The sequence below is a fragment of the Puntigrus tetrazona genome, chromosome 2 (genome assembly GCF_018831695.1).
Source record: "Puntigrus tetrazona isolate hp1 chromosome 2, ASM1883169v1, whole genome shotgun sequence".
NCBI lineage: Eukaryota > Metazoa > Chordata > Actinopteri > Cypriniformes > Cyprinidae > Puntigrus > Puntigrus tetrazona.
The window spans coordinates 17,112,447-17,124,014 of record NC_056700.1 but is presented as its reverse complement, the minus strand read 5'-3'; the positions used below and the strand labels follow the sequence as shown (position 1 = coordinate 17,124,014).

At 37.0% G+C, this 11,568-nt stretch overlaps 1 protein-coding gene across 3 annotated transcripts in view; it reads right to left on the bottom strand.

Moving 5' to 3' along the window:
• Positions 1 to 950: 950 nt before the first annotated feature.
• fam163aa (family with sequence similarity 163 member Aa) overlaps positions 951 to 11,568 on the bottom strand; it is a 13,499-nt gene continuing 2,881 nt past the window's right edge. For all 3 annotated transcript variants that reach the window (XM_043255953.1, XM_043255971.1, XM_043255961.1), the window contains 3 exons: positions 4,125 to 4,224; positions 3,840 to 3,954; positions 951 to 2,923 (listed from right to left, as the gene is read on the bottom strand). In XM_043255953.1, the coding sequence (XP_043111888.1) occupies positions 2,564 to 2,923; positions 3,840 to 3,932 (453 nt within the window). In that variant the 5' untranslated portion in view covers positions 3,933 to 3,954; positions 4,125 to 4,224 and the 3' untranslated portion in view covers positions 951 to 2,563. The remainder of the gene's footprint in view (positions 2,924 to 3,839; positions 3,955 to 4,124; positions 4,225 to 11,568) is intronic.

Here is an 11,568-nt window from a genome sequence, read left to right as displayed (position 1 = left end):
GTAAAGACAAACAGCGAAGTGTCACGGTGTTCAAAGGTTCTTGTATTGGAGGAGGCACCACCTCTCAGTCTTCAGGTTTGTCATGATACTGTGAAGCAAACAAACAAATGCACGGGGGGAGTGACTCTCATTCGTTTGTTAAGTGTGCTGCTTATTGTGGCTGAAAATTCAGAGGAAAGCTTTATCATGCTGAGAGTGAAATTCTTGACATTTGCTGAACTGCAATGCAAATGAGATGCGTGAAACAGCTATTTGTTTAACAAGATCTTAAACTGGTCCTTCAAGTAGTTTAACACAATACACAGAGAATGCTGCCCCAGCCCTGCTTGGCACTCCCCAATGTCAAATGTCTTCAGCGCTTTAAGGTGTAAAAGTGAAAGAATAGGCTACAAATAGAAAAGCTTTTGTCATAATTACATCAGATGTGTTTCCTGTACACTATTCCATTCAGAGGTTTGGGGTCAGTAAGAATTTTAGTTAATAGTTAATAGTTTTATTAAGCAAGGATACATTAATTAAACTGAGAGTAAAACATTAACATTGTTTAAAGAAATCTTTGAGGGCTGTTCTTCTGAATGTTCTAAATTCCAGAAAAAAAACTATCAAAACATCACAAAGTAAATTACTTAAAAAAAACCCCCAGTAATAATATTTGCCAAAATTACTTTTTCAATCAAATGATTGCAGCTTTGGTGAAAAAAACCCCAAAAACATTCATGAGCATAACTTCATCAATAAATAGATAAATAAACTCGCTGACCCCAAATTTTTAGTGCTACAAAATGTTGATTGCAGACAATTGCTTCGAAATAACTTTCAAAGTTTTTGCTCTTGATTCTGTCTTAGCTAGAATAACACTATTACTCAACACTAAAAACGTGAACACAAAAAGGCACACTGGCATTCAGATTCAACTATGTATTATTTAACTTTGCTGAAAGAATTGTATAAGATGTGCTATTGCGGTATATTGTCACAAAATGTCGACATGTGTTCAGTGAAATGGGGAGTAAAAGTGAAATTGTTTTTAAAAATGTTTGACTTTACAATTTTTTATGGTTTCGCTTAATCCAATAAGCGCCAAAGCAGCTCCATGAATACAGAAATAAAAGAATAAAGCATTGGCAGTCATCTCTTAGACACAGACATATATAGACTTGACAGGAAACATTTCAATCATTGAAATAATTTGATCTTTATGTACATGTATTTGTATAGATGTGAAATGGCTTTTATTACTCTGATCACAATTGACCAATTTTATAAAAGTCTACAGGCATTTATAAATGCTTAATTATAACCAAAAGCATTCTGTGAAATATGTGGACAATAGGCTACTCTTTTTTTCCCCTCAGTATTTAAACCATATACTTTTACATTTTATTTTTTTTCTCCCATTTTTGCCAAAAAGTATTCACATGTAAAACAGAAGTGCCATTCTGTGATTGGTAATGTGATCCAGTTACTAACAAAGAGTGTTTCAGAGAAAGTGAACACAGACATCAGAATGCACAGTTCATAAACCAATGGCTACTGAAACAAGTATGTGAGAAAATATAATAATTCACATAAACACATCTGCAAAGACAAGGAAACTATTGTTTCTATAAGTATCGTTTCCACTGCCATAATATCATACAAACAGGGACAAGATAATGAAATGTTTTCAATATTTTCCAGTCATTTTCTTTCAGTGCCTTTCAGTCTCTTTCAGAAGATTTTTTTGAAAATGCTGCATAAAAATTTAAAAATGATATTCCACTGGAGATTTCGGCAACGCTACTTTTAAAAGCTCTTAATTGTAGTATGTAGTAGATATGGACAAAAAAGGGAGAACTAACATTTTAACTCCGACCTCAGTTTTAACCGTCAACACTCTGTGCCATTGTGAACTTTAGTGAATGTGACACATATATTCAAATATGACCAATATAATTGCCATCAGTAATTCATTTAACATTTTCCCAACAGTTCAACACACATGAACACAATCACATTTTGGTTCATTTCCCATCCTAAAATAAGTTTTTCAAAGATAAAGATTCAGTATATCGGGGGATATTTAGATAAAGCTAAATGTCATGCTCTTTTCAACAAAGATACTTTTTTTTAAAGCTATCAAAATTTGTGTGGAATGTTTGCCTTTTATGTTACGATAAACAACAGAATACTTGAGATGAGCCTAAAAAGCTTCCGTTGACTGCTCCTTTTCGATTTTCTGACTATAATATATGCTTTATCTGACTTTTCCAGATAAATAAAATACCTTATTTGCATTTAACCTTTAAAACATTAAAAGGCCAAAAACTCCACAAACACTTCATGTCATATGACGTCACGGCCCTCAAAGCACAAAAGGGAGGGATGTGCAAGAAGAAGAGGTAAACAGCAGGTAAAACAAAACACGATGGAAGACTAAAGATGGCCTTAGACCTGTGTGGATGAATAACATGGCATCCCGTAGGTCTTTTTAACTCTTGGCGCGAGGAGATGTAACTGCCCCAGTTGCTCTGGTCCACAGAGGCGGCTCTGTCCCTGGGTCCATCTCCAGGGTCTGTGAGGGTCAGACGTCAGTGCTGATGGCTCGTGTATTGGTGTAAAAGTCCGGCGTGCTCCGATGGCTCAGCACGGGGCCGTACATGGCGGCCAGACCAAGGGCAGTGGCGCCATGGTTCTCGTAGTGAGTGGGCATGTAGGACAGACGTTCTCCGCCATTCCGCATCTCATCCGTGCCACGGAGGTAGTAGGGCGAGCAAGTCGGGCAGTAGCTGTGAGGCGGAGCGGGGTCGTAGGGCAGAGAGAGAGGTGTGACGGCCGCCCCATCCACTCCCGGAGCGCTGCATGCGTTGCAGGCGAACTGTGGCTGAGGATCTCCGACCGAGCCCGCCTCCCCTTCTGACTCATTCCTCTTACAGCAGTAATACTAGGTTTGAGACACAGAGGAAACTAGTTTAGACATAAGGCCTTCAACGCAGATCTTCCTCAAACTGTTGAGTAACACGCAGAACTTTATTTGGCCGCGGAATGATTCAGTTTCAGTTTTTGAAATAACCGGTTTTTAGGTTAACAAGTACCTAGGCTAAACAGTGCTTAGTTAAAAATACTAAATAAGTGTACTACAAATACATTTACATATCAACAGTATGTGTTCAATAAAAATACCCTGCAGTCGTATTTTTTAATAATAGTAAACTGGTATACTCAATTACTTTTGTACTTAATGCACTTTAATTATGAAGAAGTAGCTCTAAAGTTCAACTAAATGCATATTTAAGTAAGTGGTAAAGCGAAAATATTGCAAGAATACTTCAGGTACACTTTAAATATCTTGCATCATTCAAAGATCACACAATCCTCATCGATACTGACATTAAAACATGTTTTAGATTTATTAATACATATATGTATTAGAAATAAGAGATGTGCATTGTGCACAAGTAGTAATAATTTATAATTTAACTTAACTAATAATTCATTATTTTTTATCTGTCTCAAACAATACGTACAGTATATAAATATGTTAATAGATCTGAGATATACTTTTTATGAAATATATGTATTTTATGTATTTACAATATGACATATGAGTTTGAATTTTGAAAACATTCTTGTAATCATCACAGATAAGTAATTTAAATTTTTTTTTTTATTATTCAATGCGAACTAAACATATCAACCAATTTCAGCCTCTTTCACTGCTTTTTTGCTGTAAACATGTGCTAAAAAAAACTTATTTCACCTTGAGATTTAGCATTTTGTTTCCTTATTCATCAGCTCTGCGTCATGTTCCGCGTAAATGGCTCCTTAGCCCTGCAATGAAATGCAAATGCAATGCTCACCTGGAGTCTACAGTAACAAAGCACTGCAATGATACACAGGAGTATCACTGTTGCGAGAATTCCTCCGGTTATGACAACAGTTCCAGCTGTCATCCGACCAGATCTCCATCAAACCCTGAGAAAAAAAGAGAGGGAGTCAACTGTATCACTGAAACTTCATTTCCATATGTACCAACAAACAGATACTGAAACCACTGATTTAAAACAATTCCAGCTAAATACATGTAAATAATTCCCAGCACTCACAGCTGGATTATACGTGGATAGATTGGGCTCAGCACTTACATTAGAAGAGAGCAGAGGGGACGACAGGCCACAGAGAGTTTGTACTGCTGCTTCTCCTGACACTCGGCTCATGGGTTGCGGACGCTCAACTGTACAGTTTCTGGATATCACAGAAGAAGTGAACTTCTGTTACAGCAATAGTTTAACAGCCACAATAACCGTTCCATCCAGAAGGAGGCAGTACAATATAAGATATGCATACATTACCACAGCACAGTATACTTGTATGGCATGCACATTACATTTTTAACATTTATTCAGAGTAATGCGTTAATGGGATATTGACAACTACAAAGATTGTAAGCATACATTAAGTTTGGAGATTGATACTGAGATCATAATTCAAGGCAATAAACACATAATCAAGGATAATGTAACCACTGGCAGAACATGGTGGAAAAGAGAAAGCAAACTTGGTGGAAAACATAAAAACAGCTGAGCAGAATATTACCCTTATTTTTATTGCTGTATAAAAACCAATGAAAAACATAAACTTAAAAGCAGCATTACTACAAAGCAACTTATATTCATATACAATTGAAACTAATGTACTAGTAAAATAATTCAAGTCCCCTTATACGGAACCCAGCCTTATCTGGTTTAAAATCATGGATGTTATCCCATCCATCACAAGTCTTCTTCCTATCCATTTTCTCAGAGTAAAAGCACTAAATTATATACAGGAATGGTGGAATGCTAATGCCGTTAAAAGCAATGTGCCATCTATTCTCCCTGGAATGTAGCCAAGCAGTGTGTTACTGTCCCCTGTGCCGCTTGCCAGCAGTTAAACTCCAAGAAAGTACGGATGTAAGATCTTTTGGTGGGCTGCTGGAGGTCAAACCCCTCATGGCAACACTGACAGCAATGGACCACTGATAGACATGTTTGGACAATTACATGCAGCTGATAGGCTAGACAAGGTCACTGTAAGTACACTGAGAATGCTTTGAATAACAATGACGGGTGGGAATTGGAGAGTGTTTGTGTTTATCCGAGTATTTTCTTGTGCTAATTTGTGGCGATACTGAAGTGTGAAATGTAATATCAAAGTGATGGCATTTCTGCACACAATCCCAAAATCCGCTCACTTGGTGATCATCTTGGCAACACCCCAATGCAGCTATTTTCTGTTATCTACAATATGAGGAAAGGCCAAAATGAAAAAAAAAAAGCTTACATAATGCATAAATATAGACAGCCATTAATTAAATAAATCAATTAATCTATAAACATCAAATCGAGTAGGAGCCACTCAATAAAAGATTTTGAGATAAAAAATCATTCTTTGTTTTATTCATATATTATATTAAAGCAACCACTAACAAAAATAGTCCAATGTGCAAAACAACTGCAACAAGACACACTATATGAAACCAAATACAAAAGCTGTCAGTTCAGTGGTACCTTAAGATAGCTAAAAGGTACATCTTTGTGCCTGTACTTCGTCAGAATACTCCATCTGAAATCCATGGTTCAACTGTAATGAACCTATGAGAATACTTTTTGTATAAACAACAACAAAAAAAGATTATATTCAACAATTACTGTAACAGATGCTCTCCAAAATTGGTCTACGGTGACATAGAGAGAAACAGAGGAAACAAATTGTTATTTTTATTTTCATGTACAAAAAGCATTCTCATTGTTTCATAATGTATAAGCCTCCCAGTTTTCCTTCATCCAATATTGCTAAAATTGTGACTTGAAGACGAACTGAGCATTTACATGTTTGGAACGTCATGGGGGTGTGATTAATGACAAAATTCTAATTTTGGGGTTGGAGTAACCCTTTGAAGATTTTACCAATAAGGCGATCAGGTGATTTTTTTTTTACTAAACGCTAGATGGGACTTTTCTTTATAGAGCAATACCATTCACTTTCCTGTGTGGCTTGTCTTTTTCTTCTTAGACCCAATATGTCTCTGACCATACATACTGCATAACTATATTACAAAGAAAACCACACCGCACCGCGACACTTAAGCCAAAAAAGGAGAATCATTAAATTGAGCTATGCATTAAATTGGTCCTCCGGTCCCTGGAGAGATTTTTTTGTAAATGGATAGTCAATTATTCACAGTGAAAAGTAAAAGACACCCCTGGGCACAGTGAACACTGTGATAATAGAAGCACCATACCACCGTTCATTTGGCAGATTACATTTCAATGTTTTTGGATTTATCTCAGACTCACAAGCTGATGATAGTTTCCCCATCCCGCAAAAATGTTTGAGCGACTGTATGTTTTCCTTAGTTTATTCACGTTTATACATATATGTGCATAATATGAGCTCCCATGTATATTATGCAGGTATGTGAGGAGATGCAGACAGAGATGTGCTGCAAAAGGAAGTGTGACCTGGCGCAGGCCTTGTCAGCATGCTCGTTTATCACCTGGCTCAGTCTATTACACCAATGAGTCTGCAGATCAATAGACAGATGCTCGTATATCTCTGTTGCCATGGTACCTAGGGCTGCTGACCCACTTCTCCCCAAATACCCAAGCACACCTCTCCTTCGTCCGTTCTCTAGTTTCTTTCCTTTTACTTTACTTTCCTTTTTAATTTCAAGTTACCGCTATGTTTCAGTGCATCGCCAGCACACATCAGCCATCTTTACACTGCCAAAGCAGCAGAGGGCCCACATCCAAAACTGCACATATATTATAAAAAGGTGATTTTTTACTGGAAAAAAAAGTAAAATGTATTTTAATACATTTTTAAATGTAATGCAGGCCGTTTTTGTGCATGTCTGCTGCTTTTCCAGAACAGGGCTGTGTCATTATAACTCACACATCAGATACTCCGCCAAAAAAAACATCTGTTTGGTTTTCATTATCAAGCTTGTCTTCATTTTCAAGCCAAATCAATTTAAACTTCTGATATAGTGTTCTTCTGAACGCACACATCTGAAGCGCACCCACAGAAAGCAGCTGTCACATGGCACAGGACTACTAAACTAAGTTCCTGTCTTATTGTGCTTAAATATTTAAATACACACAAGTTTATGTTAAAACATGCATAAGTTACAAAAGCACTGTTGGCTATATCTGGGAAATATATCACATTTATATTAGGTCTGTGTATTAAGTGACAGCAGCATAATGTACAGTACCTATACTACCGTCTATGCTGTTAATATGATCCAAACAATCAAATAAATCACTGCTCTAAACTAAATAACTTTTGAATACACAGAATTTACAGGACAAGGCATATATACGAGACATTTCTTACTTTATTGCTGTTTTTAAATGCTCTAATGTGAAGATAAACTTGACAGTTGTGGGCCGGGCAATGGCTTGTTCTGAGACACTGCTTATGATTTATAGGGATTAAAAAAGCAGGCGAGTGGATTATTTGAAATTTTTAAGATTTATTTTAGTGTTTGCCATTAGAAGTCCCTGTTGCTATAGAAACATACATTGTTCTAAGATGTGTTTAGTACTGCGCTTGCACACTGGTTGATCTAGCCTGAATTTTCTTTTTTTTTTTTTTTTTAAATACTGCAGTAAACTAAACAACATTTGCGACATTGGTGATTTCAAATAGCATCCATTCAAAGAGATGCACTTGCATGCCTGTGATGCGTTTTAAAGATGGCCACCAAGTGACAGGACTTGTCTTAAAGGGACTTTGGTAGTATATAACTTCCTCTCACTTCCTCTTGCCTGCTCAGTTTGCTTGTCTAATTTCTCTTTCTCTCTCCTTGCCAAAAATAAGACTCTTCTCACTTCCTTAGCTTCCCCTCTGCTTCTTTTTAAAGGAGCACATGATGACACTTCCCCTCAGTCCTCTGGAAGAGTGTGGCATCTGTCCTCCCTGCCTTTGCTCCAGAACAGTTATGGACTTTTTATCTGGCAGCTCTGTCTGACCTCTTATCTGTCCGACCGCACCAGGCCCAATATAGCTGTGGGCATTCCACATGTTTACGACACAAATATGTCTGCAATGTGAAAAGTAAAGTCACATCACATCAAACATGACAGAAAAAACAACACTGAACTTAATTTAGTGTCTAGTTTGAAGACACATTAATGTCTCCAAACAGAGGCTGTCATGTTAGCAAAAGTCCTAGAGGTTCAAAATTCCTCAAACAGGAACCCAGTAAGAGTTCAAAAAGCAAACTTTGAAGACCACCATAAACAAAAGGAACATTAATAAGATGCTCAGGATTAATTAGACTAATACTAAAGTGAAAACCCTGCTAAAAACCAAACCTTGAAATATGAATGAATTCCAGGCTCTTTATGTAGTGGTAGTTTTATTGGTAAAGCTAGTTAAGATGCCTGATGAGAATATCAGCATTCTGTGCTAGAAACCATCATCCCAAACAACATACAGCATGCCAGAGAGCAACTACGGTGGTCTTTTTTTGCAGCAGTGTTGTTTTCTCAGTGTAAATAACCTCATATATCACTATTTAAGGTGGCAGCAAGACTGTTCACGTCACTGAGCAAGCTAAACAAGACAAAATAAATGTCCTATGGTTAAGAAAATGCTAAATATAAATGACTTGCACTGAGCGAACCCCTGTTTGACAAGTTTTGGCGTGTTGAACACTGTGCGACTATTAAACAGCTAATTTCCCTCAACATTCTCATTTTCCTGCCTTATGATTATGCCAGCTTTGCAACAAAACAACCACAGCAGCGTGACACTAATAGAAAATAACTTGCAAAGAGCTGAGATTGCACTCTATGGACAGCCCTAAGGGCCATTACTGGAATAGTCCGAGCTTTAATTTACTTTAATCGCAGTTCTAGCCTTTATAACATACACTTAAACCACTGCGTATAATAAGAGAAGAAAAAGAGATGGAAATCAAATCCCGTTCAGCGTAAATTTTCTCATAATCCTTCTTTGTTGTGAAGAATTCTCCTACAGTGGGCTGCTTTCTTAAAGGATTTAGGGAGATCATGTTTAGCTTCTCTTTGGGAGCGGAAAGTAGAATTGAACTGAAAGTCAGAGGTTTTAATGTATTTCTATTATCACAGCTCACTGTGGTGTTTTTCCTCTTTTTGTTCTCAGATTTCTAGACCATACCAGGAAATAAATGAATAATAATAATAATAGTAATTTTATTTCACTGTGGGATACTACTCTTATTACATGCCATAACTGCTTCTGTCTGTCAAATAAATGAGCATTCCGTCATCATTTAGTCACCCTCATGTCATCTGATCCCTGTATGACTTTTACAAATAAATAAATATTAGACCTCACTGGCGTTTTTTTAAAAATATCTTCTCTTATTTTCCTCTGAAGAGGTTTCAAATAACATGAGGGCGAGAAAATAGGAAGAAATAATTTTTATTTTTGAGTCAACTATCCCTGTAACACCAGATTGCTCTGGGAATACTGTCTTGTAAGTTGTTTTGGTTAAGTGACAGTTAATAATATCAAGTAACTAACTGACAGTTGTAAAAAGCACCATACACTCCCTGATGTATAGAAGCACTCAGATCAGCTCAATGAGCTTTGACACAGTCAATGAGAGATATTTAAGGAACTGTTTAAAGGAATCACAGTAGTGACTGATTTATATCATATCGAATCCCACGTCTCTGGTGACAGTGAGAGTTTTGGAGATGGCTGACTGAGAAACCGATGACCAGAGAGAACTTGTTCTTAGGCCACCTTCATTTCAACATCATCAGCTTTTGGTTATTCAACTTTAATGTCTCCTGGATTGATTGAAATAGAGCTATGCTTCATATTCTTATTCTATTTTCATTTCATGATGAAATGAAACCTCAAACGCTCAAATGAAACCTCCAAACCTATAATGTTGCAGCTTTAGTTTTAGGCTCTCTCTCCAGCTGGGCCTGTATATGCCAGCGGGTCTCTGTTGCCTGATTTATGGACGGCCAGCATGCACATCCCGCCCCAAGGACAAATCAAGAGACAGCTTCAGATGTCAGGCTATAAAGCAGCTGCTGACTGGGTTCTTATTCAGCAATTGCCGCTACCCCACTTAATTCACTGAGGTTTATTTAAAGCACAAAAAGAGACAATCGGAAATTGTTGGGTGATTTAAAAAAAAAAATATTTATAGACATGAGGCTCATAGTTTAGGGGGGCAGATGCAATCTGCATAAATGCTAGAGTAAAGAAGACTAATACTTAAAAGAGAATAAATAAGAGAATACAATTTTATATTATGTATATGATTTTTTTTATAATTGACCCTGGACCACAAAACCAGTTATAAAGGTAATATTTTAATTAAGATTTATACATCACCTGAAATCTGAATATATGCCCTTTCCATTGATCTATGGTTTGTTAGAATAGGACAATATTTGGCCAAAAAAAGGAAAAAAAAGAGAAAATTGCCTTTAATGTTGTCTAAATAAAGTTTTTAGCAACGAATATTACTAATCAAAAATTACGTTTTGACATATTTATAGTAGGACATTTACAAAATATCTTCATGGATATACCCAAATATAAACACTCAGGACAAGAAATCATGTAAAACATATAGCAAAATAACAAACAGTCACAAAATGTAAATGCATTTTTGGCTTGTTCCCACATTTCAGTCACAACCACTGACAAAACCTCAAAGCCGACCTGCAGTAGATTAGGTGGCATGCTAATGAGTTAATTCAGTAGAAAGAGAACGTTTTAAATCGCTGTTTAGAAGTCATACAAAGTGCAAAAAATGGCAACACAAAGAAGCATGCACACGTCCAACTCAGCAGTAAGTATTAAAGCTCTCGCTTTGGATAGCTCGAGCGATACTGAGCAGATGACTCAGTGCTCTGTTCACTTATAAACACATTGTAATTTGTTTTTGATGTGTGCTACATAAGTCAGCAACAAACAGAAACCGCCGCAATCACAATGCTGAGAGGCTTCTCTTGACACAGCTTGTCGGGCTGATCTATGATGTCACTTATAACAACGCTGTGGGGAGATAGTAAGGTGAACGTCCTTCTTCATTATTAAAATGAATCTCTCCTCCGCAGCCGCGAGAGCCGGTTCTCGCTCTGTGAAATGGAGAGGCAGGAGCTCTGATCATTTTTGAATGAATCCCTTCTCCTGATATATCCACTCTTAAATAATGGCTTGAATATTTCGGTGAGGAAGCCTCTAACTTTGCACTCGAAATCAAGGCAAGCCTGCAATTTTTAAGTGGGCCCTTTTCAATTATTCAAATATCATTCCTGTAACAATATTTTTCCATCACTGGGCCATTTAGCCAGGTAGCGAAGGAAGGATTTTTCACCCCATTCTCTTCAAAAAGCACTCATCTCTGCTGTGTATGGAGAGAATATATTCATGTCGAAATCTGGGGCAGTTGCATGGATTTAAAAAATGAACAGAGAGGAGAGGAATATCATCATTCGTTTTTTCTTTGTCAAAGAGTTTAAATGCTATCCTGTCCATTTATCAACCACTGGAAAACCATCTGAATTGTCATCTCATCTGAACATT